Source organism: Pangasianodon hypophthalmus, chromosome 15, assembly GCF_027358585.1.
Source record: "Pangasianodon hypophthalmus isolate fPanHyp1 chromosome 15, fPanHyp1.pri, whole genome shotgun sequence".
NCBI lineage: Eukaryota > Metazoa > Chordata > Actinopteri > Siluriformes > Pangasiidae > Pangasianodon > Pangasianodon hypophthalmus.
The window spans coordinates 14,993,246-15,011,964 of NC_069724.1; the positions used below are offsets into that span (position 1 = coordinate 14,993,246).

Below are 18,719 nucleotides of genomic sequence, written 5' to 3' on the forward strand. Positions count from 1 at the left end.
CCTGCCTGATCCATCCTGATGCCCTACTTCTGGTTGTATTTCTCATCACTTGGAAACCACTCACTGCTGTTGAGGTTGGCCCCACACAGACAGCCTAAAGTTACATGAGATTATTGTGGATGGTACCACTTAGAAACAGTGAAGCTGGCTTTGAACTTAAATTGATATGAACAGTTTTGCTATGATGGCTTAGGACTACAATTGCTTTTTAGGCATTAGGACTGCTTTAGGACTAATTTCCTCATCAAAATCATCAACTAGATACCTTACCTACCTGTTTCTTCAAACAGATAATTCCAGAAGCATTCGAACCTCTTCTAAAAATAATCAATTCTTCTAAGAAGCTATGGCTATGTTCCTAAATCTTTTAAACTAGCAGTTATCAAACATGTGATTAAAAAACCTGAACTCAACCCATTTTTGGGTTGTGATTAGCTAGTGACTTTGGGACAGGGTGGTTTCTTGAGAAAACCACCCTGTACATTAAAGCGCAGAATGATGCACTTTAAAGCAGCCTTGCTTTTTGGAATCATGGGCGAGCCTCGCTCCACATTGAAAAGTTCATAACAGTTATATTATGGGGTGTGAAAGCTGACCCACCTGGTTGATTTGTCAACTAAGCAGCCAATCATGTCGATTGTTGCTTACCTTGAGGTGAACTGATGCCATGACCAATGACTTTAGAGAAGAAGCATCATCACCCCTCTCCTCAGAGAATGGGCCACGGGAGAAGCTACTTGACATCTACAATGTGTCATCTGCAGTAACTTTGTTTTTCCAGTTATCACCAAATAACCCAGCAATGTACCTGGTTGATTTGGTTATAGCAAGCTAGCCTCTATGTCATTAGAGTTACTTTGCCTTTCATTAGCAGGCTTAGTTGTAATAATAGAGTTAAAATTTCAAAATAATTGAATAAAAAGTTGGCTTATATAATATTGATAGCAGAAGTATATTGATAGCAGAGGTCACATTGCCATGCTAGCTTACATGGAAAGGGGATAAATAGGTTAAGGCTTGGAATTGGCAATCTTTTAGCAAAAAATAATTATGACCAAATGAAATTGTGGTTATTGGAACCACAAGAGCCTCAGCTTTTTTTATATACTATGTATTTTAAGGCAAAAACTATGCAGTTTTGTATAGAGATGTGATTTCCATAACTCAGTTTCCATAACCCTAGTATTTCAAAATAATTGAATAAAAAGTTGACTCATATCAGATGTAAGCGCTAACATAAGACATTCATGAGTCATATGTATGTATAATGACTGATTGAAATGAAAAATTAATAAAAACTTTGATGGCAAAAAGAAAAGACACAGTATAAAATATTTTCATCATCTCCCAAAAACAAAATATTTGTCCATTTCCTAATCTGGTTTAAATGGTCAGAAAATGTCAGCATTATTGTGGCCTGGGCCTACATCATAATATATTATAACATAGCCAAAGAGTCTATAATGGCTATTTGTCAAAAATCTAATTCAAAATCATAATCATATGCACCACGAGCATGTAATATACACAAGCAAAAGAAGTCTATTGTCCAAACATGGTCTATGCATTTTTCTGGTTTATTTATACAGTTCAAGCAAGCAAACAAAAGAGCAAACAATCCTGGCTCCTGGCAAAGCTACCCTATGGAGAAATATAGTTTGGTTAACTAAAGCTACTTAGAAAAGGTAGATGTACTTTAAAAAAAAAAAAAAGAAAAAAGATCAAATTGACAATGTACATATGATATGAAATTATAACAAAACGTAATAAAAAAGTCATTTGCCAGCAAAAATGCCACACACAAATTGTCCACTTGTCCACAGGTTATAGCATACTATTGGGATAAACATAAACCAAAAAACTAATACCCAACTATGGAAAAGTGCAAGGAATGTCAGCTTTGGGTTTGTATACTAGAGTAAACTAGAGTCCAGGTGAGGGTATTGCACACAGCAGATTTACTTAAGTGTGTGGTGGTGGCTACGTGAAGAATGCATTGCCCATGCTTTCACAGCGGTCTGGATGATGGGGCTGGAATTAAAAATCATTCCCTTCCTTTTATATCCCAAATTTGGTTGTAGTTTCAGTAGTTAACTACACAAAAAAATCACAAAAAATCACAAAAAAGTAGTTCAAATATTGAACTACTTGAATCACTATGGAAATATTGCTCAATATTTGTAAGCTACTGCAAAATGTAGTTAAAATACAAGTTTAATTATTAAACTTGCTACACTTTATAGCATACTTTGCTACACTGCTTGGCATCATCTTCCACAGGGCCTACACCCATCTTGAGAGAACTGGATTACTGATGACAGATTATAGGTACAGAAAATTGAAGGAGAAACCTTTACGTACAGAGATTGAAGGCATCATGCAACGTAGATGCAATCGATTTGGCTCTCCAAATGTTTGTGGTTATGATTTTACCTGCACAGCTTCCCGACAGAAATCCATTTGCAGACTGGGAAGAGAAGAGCGTGTGGGCTTCGCTGATGACATCTTTTTTAATTGTGAATAATTATACCCCGGAGCATTACTGCCACCAACTGTTAATATCTTTTTAATTTTCTTTTTAATTTAACTATATGCTATACTAAATCTTTAAATCCTGTGAGTTAGTCCAGCTTGTACCAGAAATGTGAAAGTGACATTAAAAACAATATTCCTTGAATGATGGAAAAATATTGTTAAAGTCCATGTTCTTCAGTCTGTGTTGTTGTGTGTATAGACAGTTTCACTGGAATTTTGTTGCTAGCGAACAGACTGACATCACCAGTTAGATGTCAAATCTACTTTCACCACTGCAGTTATATCCTATAAAACTCTGACCATAAAATCATGTATACAGAGTTAAATTAAATATCATGTTAGACTGAAAATTTTCTTTGGTAGGAAGAATAACAGACAGTCAAGGTTTAGGTCATCATTTAAATGTTTAAAGACCTCATTCAATAACATTTTGAACCAATTTTGAACAAACATCAAATTGATTATACAACTGTAATCAGTTGTATAATCAATTGATGTTTGTTCAAAATTGGTTCAAAATGTTGAGAGCCAATTGAATATACAGCAAATTCATTAAGCTACCCCAAACATTGGGGACTGAATGATCCCCGAAATCATATAATTTTCCATAATCATGACTTAGGGACAGTTTCAAAGTGATGGTGCAGGTGTTTGCTTCTGGGAACATCCGCCTGATGCCATTCAGGTCATTATAGAGATTGTTGGAATCTCCCTAAAACCAAAGGCAGGTATGGCAGATGCCCCTGAAGCAAACACCAGCACATCCTCCAAGGTCACTTCGATGAGGTCCCCACCATCTTCCTGGACCTCTGCATCTCCATCTGTAACATATAAACCAAAGTAACAGATTCTTAAACAACAAGACAAACACATCTGCGTTATATAACATATATACAATTATCTAAAGAATGTACTGGTGATATTCATTTATTTTCATAAAATTCATATTTCAAATCATTAACACTTACAATTGTAACTTTACATTTGTAAAGTTACATTTGTAAAGTTACTACACATTTGCACAGTCATTAATTACACAGTCACATTGTATATTATGAGCATTTACTCCTAGTCCAGTGGCTATTAATGGTTTTTCACTGGCCGATACCAATGTTTAGAGAGCATGCCGGCTGATAATGTTTTTTTACATATGATAAAAACTGAGTCATGTAGTCATGCAGTGGGCTACCCTCTTCTTCCTTTATGGGAATAGAGTATTTGTTTCACAGTTTCAGCATGATGTTTTTTTAGACGGCCATCTTGCAAAGTGCATCCATATAAATAACAGCATAGTTGTTTGTGGAAGACTGTCGGATTGGTATCAGTAGATACTCAAGGTTGTGGTGTGGGCAATTAAAAGGTGGTATCAAGCAATCCCTAATCATTGGCTTAGTTGTGTAACTTATACATATAAATATATTTTGTTGTTATATATAATTATATGAACTCAACTTCTACCACGATCAGCCAGTCCCATCAACTGCTACCTCCTCCAAAGCCCTCCTACTGCTTCTTCTTGGGGAGTACTCCACTGAGAAGAGGAGGCAGCCAACAAGGCTCCTGGTCATAAAGGCTCTACCACAGAAGAGGTCCTCCATAAGTGCAGAGTGCACTTCTAGGCCATTAATAACCCCAACACTCCTAGTCCTTCCTTCAGCCTTTAAGATAAGGACATATGTTCTCAGATTCAAACATCTTCTATTATCAGTAGGGTTGCATCAATATTTGGCATGCAAAAGAAATGTACAGACAGGTGACAAATTAAAGGAAAAACCTGAACCCTTAACCCCTACAGGCTGGTGATCCTGTTATGGTGTGGGAGGGCATTTTGCTGGTATAGTTTGGGTCTACTTGTCCCTTAGAGGGAACACTTGGAGGGGTCACTGCAAATAAATAGAAAGTTGTTCTTTTAGCATTTCTATCATGATGGGAGTGGTCTCTTCCAGGATGACAATGGCATCTATAGGGCATGAGGGATCACTGAATGGTTTGATGAGAATGATGTGAATCATATGCTCTGGCCTTGACAGTCATCAGATCTCAACCTAATTCAACACCAATGTGAGATTTTGGAGCAACGGGTTAGACAGGGCTCTCCACCACCAATATCAAAACACCAAATGAGGGAATATCTTTTGGAAGAATGGTGTTCTATCCCTCCAATAGAGTTCCAGAGACTTGTAGAATCAATACCAAAGCAGAGTGAAGCTGTTCTGGTAGCACGTGGTGGCCCAACACCTTACTAAGACACTTTATGTTGTTTTTACTTTTAATTTATGTGTTCATACAGAAGGGGTGATCAAGTTTGAACAATCTTACTGTTTCAGGAGCATCTCCAACCGTCCCTCCACATAAAAGGTTAGGGCGGCCTGGACCAGGTCTGTTTGATGCCTCCACCATGGCTGTGCGGGCCTCTTCAATGGTCTCTGCACTTTGGATCTAGAAGTTGAGGTTGGCAAGACAAGAGGTTCTGTTGAAGATTAAGCTGTTGTTTCAGTCAATGTGAACTGTGACTCTTCTTTGCAAAATAGCTACATAATGCCAGATTCACTACAAAACTTGAGTTGGATTTGAACGCCAGTAAAAAAAAAAAACATTTAAATTATACTAACCTTAAACTTTGGTTCAGTGTAAAAGCACTACAGTACAGTACAGTACAGTCAAAAATATCTGTCAGTGTTGATTGAACGTAAACTCTTTAATGCAGTCAAACATTGACCTGTAGGCAAAATAGCCCTATTGCCCCTATTGGTAAAGCACTTTATTTCACATTATTTTTTTTTCGATGTGCAAGTTTGATTTTAGTGGGTAGTAACTTATTGTACTATGATTTTTTTCCAGAGCTGTCTGGTATGGCCATAAATAGCAACCACTCATCTATACCCACTCATCAGACCAAAACAAAATACGTAAACAAAGCACAATACCAAGAGGGCTCTTTGGCCTAGAGGTTGCTGTTTTAACGACATTACAGATTCTACCTTTGGTATCAAAATGATACAACAAAGGGGGCAGATATAAAACTTACCTGTCCAGTTGATCACACAGCTCTGTGTCGTCAACCTTCGTTATGTCCACTGAGGGAGCAGAGAGCCCTGACACCTGTGCAAACAGCCATCTGGACAGCACACCGGGTCCCATGGACAAGGCAGACAGATTTCATCATCTTATAAGTTCCCCTGGACAAGCCTGTAATAATTGACATGAGACATTTTTATCAGTCTTGCAATTAGAGTTGTAAACTTTTGGGAAATTCTCCCCCAGTATCAAAAAAAAAAAAAAATCATATCTTATTATAGTGAACTTATTTTGGAAGGAATTACTTGTAATAACGGCAATACTAGGTATTGCAGCATGATTTGTTTGAAATACATTGAAACTTAGTTTTATTTACATTTACATTGAAATTTAGTTTTACTGCAACCCTGCATTCATGCTGTGCACTCCATATCTACAATCTCATGTACAGGCAATTGCCAGCATCCAGAGAAAGTCTATATAATGATGGTAGTTTTAAAAGAATCTGTAACACTTAAGTTCGCAGCAACAGCGAAAGTGTCATGGTCTCTGCCATGTCCCTTTTTTTCCTTTGCTCTTTCCATGTGTTTCTGTTTTCCCTTTTCCTGTGTCTCCTTTGCTTCCCTGTCTGTGTCTCCCCCGTCTGTCTTTGTGCGAGTTCTATGCCACTCCAATTTTGTACTCACCTGTGTTTCGTTATCCTATCAGTTCTGTCTATTTATTGGCCAGCCTTTCCTCACTGATTATGTCAATTTGTCTGTTAATCCTGCGTTTGTACCCTGTGATCCATTGCCAGTGTTCCTCGTGTCATTCTTTCCTTTTTTTTTCTTTCTTTCTTTTGTTTGGTTACTCTTAGAATTTGTTTTGTTTGACTTTGTTTAGATTTCACCTGTTTGTTTCTGGATTTCCCAGCTGGATTCCCCCAACTGGATAGTGCCTTTGTCTACTCCACCTGTCAGTTTTATTAAAGTTTACTTTTGTTAATTTCTGCATTTGTCCTGCATTTGGGTACTCTTCTTTTCTGAACTGTAACAGAAAGTACTTGCTACAAAGTAAACATATTCCGAGAAAATAATTGTGATGTAATTATGTTTAGTAAAATTATCATTTACAGCATCTTGAGTCGAAATGTTACATTTTCAATTAATATTGAACACTTCCCAAAGTGGTCACCATGGTAAACTAGGACTCCATAGCAGATCAACTGGATAGTGCATGCATAGAAGCTGGTATACGTGGAAAAACATATTTGTAATATTGTAATAATATTGTAATAATATTGTAATATTGTAATATTTGTGATATTGTATTTTTTGACAACCACTTTGGGTTGTCAGTAATTTACCAGTGACCTCAAATATGAAAGTAAAATTATGATATGTATGAAAGATTCTTAGATACAGATGACTCACCATTCAAAGAAAAAGGGGTCTGTTCTTGGTTATCCAGATGAGCAGAGTGGCTTCACTGACAGACTTTTAGCATCCCATTTAATGGGAAGGCAGTAAAATTACAACCCTCTGCATGCAACCCAACATAGTCAACTAATTTAATGAAACTTCAGGTCATATAACTAATTTTTATTTACTATTAGGATGAATTTCTTCTGATTTGCTTCTAAAAGGTTTGTGTTTCTCTCTGCATACAACATGGTACATACAGCCTGAGTAAATACTTCCTAAATTTCCATTTTATTCCTGTTAATTCCCATGGAATTTTACACCTTTACATATTTCTGAAATTTGGGAAACCTTGTTGCAAATAAATTTTTTTTCACTAAATTATACAACTTGCTCCCTACTATATTACACAACAGATGTACATACCAAGAGAATCAAGAGCAAGGCTCTTGCAGTTCTGCGGCCCCACAAAATACCATGACTCCAGAACTGCTTTCATGAGAAATTCCCGGGGAGGACCACCATCATCAACTGCACCTTCCCATCATCAACTGCATCCACCCCCTGCTGGTAACGGTGTAATCTCTACATTACAAATACAATGTCCAACTGTCTGCAGGGATTAAAGGCAGCTCCTGAAGGTCCTTAAAGTGGTCTCCAGAACACTGGCCCTCACCACATTTACACAGTTGGACATGGGGCCAGGCTCCCTCAGACTCAGCAAGTAATGGCTGGAAAACCAGTCATGGCTGGAAAACCAAGTAATCACAGCAATGTTATCCGAGCTCATATAACTATGTAATTATAGATATAACCAAGTAACGTGTCTTTTTTTGTTTGTTTGTTTTATTTGACAAAATTTAAGACATAATACAAAAAAGTCCAAAAAGACTAATTCATACTCATGTCACAATAAGCCGATGGCTTTTTAAAATACACAAAAAAGCCATCGGCTTATTTCCATTGTGGTCCTCGGTATTTTAAAAAATGGATGAACAAATCATAAATGGAGTGCAATCAATATCAAGTTCAGAAACTCACCACACAAACTTCAAAACATCAATGATAAAACAACCATTTTTTCACTTTCCTTCTAAAAATACTATCAACTTGTATCTCTTGAAATATGACAAATATGGTTAGCACTAGGTATGCTAAAAATAATTAATTCCATGTAATTCTCTAATTGTGCAGCAGTTCTCTAAATAGAATAAACACTTCACGTAGTCAAGGGTTGCAGATTTTCAATGTGTTATATTTGCTGGTGTTATGTGCTACTAACTTAGGAAACATAATGTGGAAAATGGGTTTATCATCACAGGGTAAATATAGGTGTAATTAATAACATTAATTATGGTCAATAATTAACAAAAATATGTTAATGCCTTAAATAAAAAAAGAAGTATGCTATTGGAAATCTTTATAATAAAAATACAATATTTTGCCAAAGGAAGGGAAGCCATCCCTGTAAGGTGATAAAGCTATATTATCAGCATCTTAAAAAGGGGAATCACACTCAGGCTCTCTCATGTATTTGTAGAAAAGTTGACAGCTATGCTCACAGTTCAGCTGGCATCAAGCCAGAGATATAAGCCTTAAACTACTACACATGCTTGAGTTTCTGGCTTCATAAAGGACTACACTGCGCAAAAGGGAAGGGGTCAAAGGCTAGTCAAAATTTGCCACTCCTATCAATCAAACACAAGGAGTGGTGGGGGTAAGCATTTAATTCTGGTTACTATGTTAATAATAAATGAAAAGGTTAGCGAGTATCACTGGATGCTGCGCTAGGGGGATGCTGATGTAACGGTGAACACACAGGTCACACAGGCCCCCCCCGGATTTTTTGTTTTTAAATAAAATAGAAGGCTGTTATTGGAAAGATTTATAATAAAAATACAATATTTTGCCAAAGGAAGAGGAGCCATCCCTGTAAGGCATGGTGGTAGAGGCAACCGTAGAGGTGAATAGAACCATGCAGGTAGAGGCAACTCTTTAAGATGAAATGAAAGCAATGGCTTACTCTAAAGCAGTGGTTCAAACATTTTTTGACCAAGGCACCCCTGACGATATCTCCCAATGTGTGTGTGTGTGTGTGTGTGTGTGTGTGTGTGTGTGTGTGTGTGGGTGTTAGAGAGAGAGAGTAAGAGAGAGAGAGAGAGAGAGAGTGTGAGTGAGTGTGAGAGCTGGGTAAATATATTAGAACCTATGAGACTAGTGCGGGAAACAATATTACCCATCTGCGCTAAACAAAATTTGAGAAACCTTTTTGAACATTATGAACAATATATATATGTTTATGCCGCTTTGCTCATTTTGACATGCTATGTAATTAAAATCAATTCTGTTAAAGCTTGTGCTCATCTTGTAATCCTCCAAGGACCACCTCCTTGTATTGATACAAAAAAGCAAATTTTCTCTATCCTTCTCTTTTGTCTGCTATGTAAATTATACAAGTCCACAAAGGGATGTTGCTGACAAACTTCAACATGTCTAAATCAATCACAAATTGATTAGTGGTGTGGGTGTCAGCTAATTTTAAGGTTAAGGTTAAATATTCACAGAGTGCAATTAGTTTTCAATCAAAAAGGAGAAAATTTAGAAATTACCTCTTCAACTTCAACCCACTGACCAAAGTTGTTGACTGGGTGATGTAGTCCCCAATGGTCCCCGCTGATGAGTCTGTTATGGTCAAATCAGGATTATACAATCTCAGGCAGAGAGACTCCGTTGCAGAGCGTTCAACTCCAGCATAGCATATAAGATGCTAGGGAACAGTTACCAGTTAAAAACTTTTCTAAATCATAAAATTTACAACAATAATAATGTAGATTAAAAAACTGGCTGGTACTTGTATGTGGCTTTGCAGCTGAAAACCTCTGCATGTCCGAGAGCCATTTGGGTAATGGAATTGAAAGGTAATTCCACCCTGTGAGGGGGAAACTTGCAACTAGGTCCATTCTCTCTTGATGACCTATGTAACAACAACAATCTTCTATTACTTCCTAGTTAAATTCTTGAAAAACAAACCAGTTACGCAAGTAACTTCCTATAAATAGTGTTCCTATTTAAATGCCAAGGCACATAAAAAAAATATATTCAAAAATCTTTTAGGTACTTACATTTTTGGTAAGGCAATTTGTTATATGAAAGCATGCATTAAAGAAGCCACATCATGCTCATTTTCAGGTTCATAATTATATTTTGGGGGTCTACTAGAATAGGCTTACATGCTTTAATGTTCAAAAAACATTATTTTTGTCATACTGTGCATTGCAGCAGCGCCTCTTTTCACCCTCTGTCTGAAAAATTCAGTTTCAGCTCCTGTCCCTAATGTCCCTCTGCCCTGATTGGTCAGCATTCTGTTGTGAATGGTCAAACCGAAACGTCTTCCCTGCCTCTGCTCTAGCTTTGTTTGAGGGCGGGCCAAACTAGGCAGGCATTTTACAAGTGTGTTACATAGTGATGTAGATAAGTCACAGAAGAAAAGCAAGGTGTTTCAGGCAGTTTAGGAGCAGTGTTTTCTGTGGTAGAGAGTAAATCCGTTTTGTGTGGACTTTGTGCTTTGTAAGTTTGCAGATGTTTTACAGGCATAAAAAAAGCTAGATAACACACTAAAGGAAAGGAAAAAATCCAAAAAGCATAATATGACCTCTTTAATAAACTTGAAGTTCATCACATGTACAATTTCTGGTTTCATACATATGAAAAAATAAAGGTAGCTTATTGTAGTGAAGGATTTTCATTCGTAGTCTCAATTATCATGGTACTGGCATTCACATGTGTTGACCATTTATTGCTGTCATCAGTGCCCTTGCAGTGATGTGCTGTGCAGAGCAAACAGTAAACTGAGAAAACGGAGAAAAGCAAACAGTAAGGCTCTTGGAGTTCTAGTAGTTTTTTGACAGCAATGGACTTCTATGAATCCCAGATATGAGATCTGGTGTTGGCTGATGATATTTGTAAGTAGGAGAAATGCATTGTAGGTTTTGTCTTTTAGTAGCCTATGTTGAGAATAAGAAAGAAAAAATTATTACACAGGCCTTATCCTTGCAGGTTACTATGAGACTTTATTTTCTACTACATGGTTATTCTATGTGGTCCACATTTTGCTCTCCGTTTTAAGAAATATTGCTCAAACATGGATCACTGTTGATTAACTGTACTTGCCTGTAGTCGTCTGTCCTCTTGTCTTTCCCTTCTTCTCTCATTTTCCATCATGTCTTTACTTGTTTATCTTACATGTCTTTTCTTGTTTGTCTTACATGTCTTTGTCATTACTATTGTAAAATAACTATGCTCATAGGAATGTCTGTTGTGTTTTTTTTTTGTAACTAAAATTACCCGCTCTTGGTCCAAGAGCAGGGATTCTTTCTATGCTGCATCTTGCTATTGAACGAGTTGCCAGAAAAAATTAAGAGGCATCGACAATATTGATGAAGAAGAGATTTATTTACAGCACAGCAGTAACAAAGTACATGAGGCACCTTGGTTCCACCGGAGTCAGAATGAATCCTGATCATCATTTACTCAAGCGTTTTATACTAGTTCACCCTAATCTTCCCGCTTCCAATGTAAATGAGGTTTCGTCTGAATGTAAATTAAGAACACCATATACTCTTCTGTTGCCAACCCATAACTATTGCTCCAGATGTGCTCTCCCAAGTAGAGCTGCTCCAAAATCCACAATTTCAAATTAATTTGTTTAATTTTTGTGGATCGTAAACTATTTATTTGGAATTGGAAACAATTCAAATCCACTAAAGTCCTTTTATACAAAAGCACAGACCTTTATCGACAGATTATGCAAAATCAACAGTGGAACATCTTGGAGAGAGTTTTACCGTGCTGACTGTTGTAACCGACCGCGACACGCTGTTTGTATATGCTGAATGGATGACTTCTGCAGCGGAGGGAAGAGTATCCGTCTCTCTCACACAAAGCTATCGAATGGCTTCAGAAGACTTGGAATTTGGAGTTTATAGGCTAACAGCTCTTCAGATGGCTCTTATATTGTAGCTGGGGGCAGTGACAAAAAATTCATGCCAGGCATGGCCTGTGAGAAGTCTCACAAAGTGTGGTTGTCCACTTTCATAACACTTGTGAAGCATGGTTGAGTGGGTTTGCATCAGTCATAATGCTGAACTGCAGCTGAGTGGTGTGCCCTCATAATTCCATGTTATTCCATGCTATGGCGCTCAGAGATGGGAAGTTAGTGATCTGTTGTTGTTGTTCTTTCGGCTGCTCCCATTAGAGGTCATCTTACTCTATGTTCCCTCTGTGCCACTAGTCTCAGGTTAAAAGACGATTTGCGACTCTTCTTGAGTCCTTATAAACCACGACTGGAAGATCTATGCATCAATGCAGGCCCAAACTCCCTATTAAGTGAGTACACTTGTTATTCATTAATTCATAATCCAAAATGTATGGCAGATCGCAATGACCTCACAATTGCCTTGTTCACCTGAAAATCACTCGCTGCTGCTGAAGATGGCCCCTCATGGAAAGCCTACAGTTCATGGGTTTAATGTGGATGGTACCACACAGACACCCTAAAGCTGGCTGTGGATGTTAGTCGTTGCACCCAGATGAACATGGGTTCCCTTCTGAGTCTGCTTCCGCTCAAGGTTTCTTCCTCTTGTCGCCTCAGGGAGTTTTTCTTCACAACTGTTGCCTTTGGCTTGCTCATTAGGGATAAATTTAAATTTTATATCTGGACTTCTGTAGGGTCCCTGGAGGACTAGTGGTTAGGCCACAGTACTCTCACCGCTGCGCCCCACGTTAGATTCCTGGCCAGGGAACTGCTACCAGTTTGACTGCTAGCATAACGCTTGTACTTCTCATGTGAGAATCAAGTGCCTTACTGAAATGTCTCGACACTTTTTGCATCTAACCTTAAAACACTTGCTTGATGGTGTCAACTAGTCCTGGTATTTTTAATCCTCCTACCATTTTTCATTGTATTTGCACTTCTCCATTTTCTTCTTGTCTCCTCTTCTAACAAGTGTATATAGTATAATAAATAAGTATATATTGTGAATGTAGCCTATGACTCATACCATGTGTCACACTGAGAGTGGTTTCTAATTTCTGAAATATGTATGAAATGGATGTAAATGGATTTTATACTCCAAGCTCATTGAGGTAGGTCCTGGTTTGCTGATCACAAAATAGGGCTTTAGAGGCATGCAAAAACAGATTTTATTCCATCATGTTGTAAACAAGAGCTAAGTGAGAGCACCAATGCACACTGAAAAAAGAAAAAAAAAAAAAAAAAAAGGAAACCATTCTTCTACCTCACACATCCTCAGTCTTCGGCAGGTCTGTGAAGGTGATCTAGAAAAGGAATAAAAAGCAAAAATCTGCAACATACAACTTACTTTTGCAAATAACACATTATGTCAATAATTACTACAGATGTATTACAATTCCAGTCCTCAAGGGTCTTAGCATCGTTATTGCTTCAAAAGACACTTCAAATTACAGTCAGGTCCATAAATATTTTGACAAAGTTATTGTTATTTTAGCTGCCTACTACAGTATACTGAAGTTGAAATTAAACAAGGAATAAGAACAGTGTAGGAATTACAGCACTTTTTATATGTGGTCCCCCCCTTTTTATGGGACCAAAAGTAGACAGTTGGCTACTCAGCTTTTCTATGGTCAGATGTGTGCTATTCCATCATTATTTTACTAAAAAAAGAAGCAGAGTTGATTTCATGTGTAGAATTTGCATTTGGATTTGGTTGTAAAAAAGAAAGAATGCACTGGTCAGGAACACCAAAAGTTCCAAAGGACCACGGAAGGTAAGAGTATAGGCGTATCTGTGTCAAAGTCAACAGTCAAGAGATGACTTCACAAGAGTAAATAAAGAGGGTTTACCACAAGATGTAAATCATTGGTAGGTCCCAAAAGCAAAGACCAGATGAGCATTTGCCAACAACATCTAAAAAAAAAAAAGCCCATACCGTTCTGGAACAACATCCTATGGACAGATGAGACAAAGATCAATTGTATGAGAATGATGGGAAGAGAAGAGTTTGGAGAAGGGAAGGAAGTATGATCTGAAGTATACCACCTCATCTTTTGGTATGGGCATGCATGGCTGCCATTGTAACCAATTCTGTTGTATTTATTGATGATGTGACTGCTGACAAAAGCAGCAAGATAAATTCTGAAGTGTATAGGGTTATATTATCTGCTCAGATTCAGGCAAATGCTTCAAAAGTCATTGGATGGCACTTCACAGTGCAGTTAGACAATGACCTGAAGCATACTTTGTAAACAACCTAAGCCGAAAAAGTGGAATGTTCCGCAATGGCCAAGCCAGCCACCTGACCTAAATCCAATTGAGCAAAACTGAAGGCAAAACACCCCAAGAACAAGCAAGAACTGAAGACAGCTGCAGTAAAGGGGGGCACACATAAAATGTGCTGTAATAGTTCACTCACTGTTCACTCAATTTAGATGTGAATACCCCCAACTTAAAGCTGAAAGTCTAATATAACTTTGAGCTTACGTACATTATTTAATTTTAATTCCAATATGTTGTGGTAGACAGCTAAATTAACAATAAATTCATCAATGTCCAAATAGTTCCGGACCTGACTATATAAGCTAATTTCTAGATCATTCGGTAAGGATATTCAATGTTAATCCATGTTAATTTCATTTTGGCCAGTAAAGGCTACTCCAATTCTCTCTCTTTTTTTAAAATTAAAATATGCTACAGAGCAGCAGTTACTGACTCAAGACTGGAATCATTTTCATGAAATGTACCACATGTTTTTTTCCTTCAAAATACATATAAGGGATCAAGTTACCAGTTTAGCAGGAAGCTGAAAGGTGTAGGTCAGCTTCAGTCTTTGGAAAAAAGCTTCCTTCTCACATTCATCAGCAAAGTCAAAAAATCTTGCTGTCTGCAAAGAACGCTCTTTGGTGTTCCTCCTCATGTCATTCTTATGAACATTATAGGCTCTTCTTTGAGGCTTCACTGAACTAGGATTAAGCACTGATATGGCCTGTGTCCTGATGACATCACTGAAGGTCACCTTTCTGCATTTTATGGGCTGTTTTCCTGTAAGAGGCTGAGTGAAGGCATTGCACGTGGTAAAGAAACTGCACTAAATCTCTTATCAGAAATAAAGTAAGCAATTGGTTCAGTTATGGCCATCAACTGGCTAGAAATGTGGGGTAGTGAGCTCTGAAAGAAACTGCTAACACTAGCTCTACCTGTTGCATCTTTAGCTGCAGGCTCTGGTTAACATTACCTCATGCCATTTTTGTAGGCTTGTAACAAATATTGTGGCGCTGCCAGTGCATTTTATTGGAGTGTATACCAAGTTTTGCATATAGCACCATATATATATAAAATATATATAAAAAGTGCTGTAATTCCTACACTGTTCACCCGATTTGTTTTAAGGTTCAAGGTTCTTTATTTGTCACGTACATATTACGTACATGTGATGTACTGAAATGTTTTTCCTTAGTGCCTCATCCCACAGTGCAACAATGATACATAATAAAACAGAATATAATAAAATAAAATAAAATATAGTAGATTATATGTAAAAAACTTTAGCAGCCTTTAGAGGAATGAAATATAGAATATGAATATGCATAAATCGAATTTGTTTAAAAAAAAAAAAAAATTTGGATGAGAATATGCTCAAATTACAGCTGAAAGCAGTGCTTTTGTGAAGGCTTCCTGTTCAGCTTTTGTTGAATCCGAAGTAGTTCCAAAGTTTTGTAATACTCAAGATGCTCTCTCTGCTGCACTCTCTCTCACTCTCACTCACTGTCACTTGCGCTAGGGAGCGTGCATGGATATAGGCTTTTAAACCAATACAGTTTGAATCTTTTTGTCTTTACATCCCTATAGCTAAGGGTAAAAAATGTTAAAATGATATTACAGCATTTTCCATGATTTCATCTATATTCATTAAGATTTCATAGGATCCAAATTCCTTACTGCACATTTTCACAGAACTTTCTGAAATTCACAGAAATTCACCAGTTAGCCAAGGCCTTCAGTGCCCAACCTTTTGTGCTCTTGTGGCTGAACGGGCACAAATGCCCACATCCACATTATAAAATCTAGTTGAAAGCCTTCCCAGAAGAGTGGAGGCTGTTACAGCAGCAAAGAGGGAAAAACTCAATATTAATGGTGATGGTTTTGTATTGGGATGTTCACTACTAAGGTGTCCACATACTTTTAGCCACGTAGTGTACACGAATCCCGGGGACTGGTAGAGAATTCCTGGGACTGTTGAGTAATCTCTACACGGTTCTACACAGTTTTATAAATGGACACAATTAAGCTTAATATGAAAAGCAATTTGTTATTACCTTTTTTTTCACAACAGGAGAAAATGTCACAACTATCTTAGTTATAGGTGTCCTTTCTTCAACTCCAGTGGTTTTGCTTTTACCTCCTGCAAGCAGTACAAGGTCGGAATTAATGTGGCGTTCCTGCAATATAGGCCATTTTTCATCAACTTATTGAGAAATTTAATAACAGAGAAAAAAAATACCTGAGGTATTTTTTGGGGATGTCAAATATTCACATGGCCCAACCAAAGGTGAGGAGCTACAAACAGAGAAAAAAGCTCTAAACAAACCTGCCTCCCTTGCACAAGAGAACAGATTAACAAATGTCAAAAAAATGCATATAATCCACTGTGAAGGGTGTCCATCATTTAAAAAAAAAAAATCTAATTCTACATTAAAAAAATACTGGAAAGAGCAGTAAACAGTAATAAATTAAACAAAGTCAATATTTGGTAAGACGACCCTTTGCTTTAAAAAATAAAATAGTAGTCTCAGGTACAATTTGTGTAGTTTTATAGGGAAATTAGCTGGTTAGTTTTAATGAGAATCTTACACAACCAGCCACAGTTCTTCTAGAGACTTTGACTGTCACATTTGCTTCTTATTTTTGCAGCAAAACCCAGCAGCCCTCATTGTGTTTTTTTGTCTGAAAAGTGGTCTCTTATATAATATGTTGCTTTCTTTACTGACATATAAACATTTTTCTGTAACATTTAATTCTGTGCTGGAAAACTAATGTTTGGAAATCTAAAATGTTTCTGTACTGACTCGATAATGTACAAGTCATAAAATAAAAATCTATAATAACATTATAGTGCAGTGGTAGCTCAGTGGTTAAACTAAGCTCAGTGGTTAAATAGTGCAGTGGTAGCTCATGAGTTCAACTCCCAACGCTGTCACGCTGCTACTGCTGGGCCCTTGAGCAAGGCCCTTAACCCTCAACTACTCACTTGTAGGCCGATGAGATAAATGTAAGTTGCTCTGGAAAAGGTGTCTGCCAAATGCTGTAAAAGTTTGTACTAAAAAAAATAGGGTGCCTAAGACTTTTCCAATGTACTGTACATTCTTATGTCCTTATTTTTTCTGATTCTCAGATCCCTGCTGTTCCATGTGTTGTACACAGAGCTGATGCTAGAGGGCAGCAAAGGATACAGTTGCTTGGGGACCCAAGCATGGTGAAGTGTAGCAAAGTTTGGAGAAAGAGTGTGCAATGCTATTAGAATGTTAGAATTAGACTGTTATGATTATGCATGCTATGATTACGCATATATTAGGACATCTACATCTGCTGAGATGTAGATGTCCTCATATATGCGTAATCATAGCATCAATTCTCAGACTTCAGGCAAAATGTTGTGAGTCTATGATGAACGAGCACTCATACAGCAATAAAAAGACTACTATAGTACATGTATTACACAAAAGGGGACGATAGATTTCTGTGTTTTATCTGAGGGGTTCTGAAATTTCACTGCAGAGGGCCATCGCACCGTTCTATGGAGGAAAAACAGTACAATCACAAGGTTGGTGTCCATCTGACCATGATTGTTGTTAGGCTTTTCTGTGAGTTGCTATGTAGCTAGTTCAGAATTCAGTTGGCTTAAAAGTGGTCATCAGAACAGACCTCAATGTGTTGTCATTAAACTTTGTTGAATATTTTTGTCACGGAAAAAAAGGAGGCGGATTCAAGAGCGAATAAAGGTGAGGCTTTTAATGAGGTAGCAGTCAAAGACAGGCTGAGCAGACAGTCCAAGGGAGCCAGCTGGGAACAGAAATCCTCCCGAGTTCAATGAGCACAGCGCAACCGCGGAACTATGAGAAGAGCACAACATCAGCTGGCGGCTGGCGGATTAATAGGCGAGTGAAAAACAGGTTTCAATTTGGATACGTGGAACACGGGATGGATTCTCCTGTACGCTGGAGGAAGTTTGAGGTGGACTGCCACTGGGCTAAGAATCTTAGTGACAATGAATGGGCCAATGAATTTGGGAGCCAACTTACTCGAAACGGAGTGGAGCGGAATATCCTTACTGGAAAGCCACACTTTTTGACCAACGACGTAGACGGGAGGCTTCAGCCGGTGGCGATCAGCCTGAGCCTTGGTGCACGCACCCACCCGGAGAAGTGTCTGACGAACAGTTCTCCAGGTGCGACGGCACTTCTGGACGAAGGCGTGGGCAGAGGGGACCGCGACTTCGGATTCCAGGCTCGGAAAAATAGGTGGCTGGTACCCTAAGCTACACTCAAACGGAGTAAGGCCTGTGGACGACACTGGTAATGAATTTTGTGCGTACTCCACCCAGGAGAGCTGTTGGCTCCAAGAGGACGGGTTCTGTGAAACCAAACATCGTAACACCCGCTCCAGATCTTGGTTTGCTCGCTCGGACTGCCCGTTGCTCTGAGGGTGGAAACCAGACGAAAGGCTAACACTCG

At 38.1% G+C, this 18,719-nt stretch overlaps 1 protein-coding gene across 5 annotated transcripts in view; it reads right to left on the reverse strand.

Moving 5' to 3' along the window:
• Positions 1-1,582: 1,582 nt before the first annotated feature.
• LOC113535751 (uncharacterized) overlaps positions 1,583-18,719 on the reverse strand; it is a 33,437-nt gene continuing 16,300 nt past the window's right edge. The window contains exons 6-14 of one of the 5 annotated variants that reach the window (XM_053240376.1): positions 16,490-16,545; positions 16,305-16,390; positions 14,777-15,040; positions 13,250-13,289; positions 9,805-9,927; positions 9,563-9,720; positions 5,564-5,724; positions 4,855-4,974; positions 1,583-4,193 (exon numbers count right to left, since the gene is read on the reverse strand). In XM_053240376.1, coding sequence (XP_053096351.1) covers positions 13,251-13,289; positions 14,777-15,040; positions 16,305-16,390; positions 16,490-16,545 — 445 coding nt within the window. In that variant the 3' untranslated portion in view covers positions 1,583-4,193; positions 4,855-4,974; positions 5,564-5,724; ... (1 more) ...; positions 9,805-9,927; position 13,250. Of the gene's footprint in view, positions 4,194-4,854; positions 4,975-5,563; positions 9,721-9,804; positions 9,928-13,140; positions 13,290-14,776; positions 15,041-16,304; positions 16,391-16,489; positions 16,546-18,719 lie in introns of those variants that run through there. The other 4 variants (XM_053240375.1, XM_034311421.2, XM_034311424.2 and 1 more) reach the window with 4 other exon arrangements.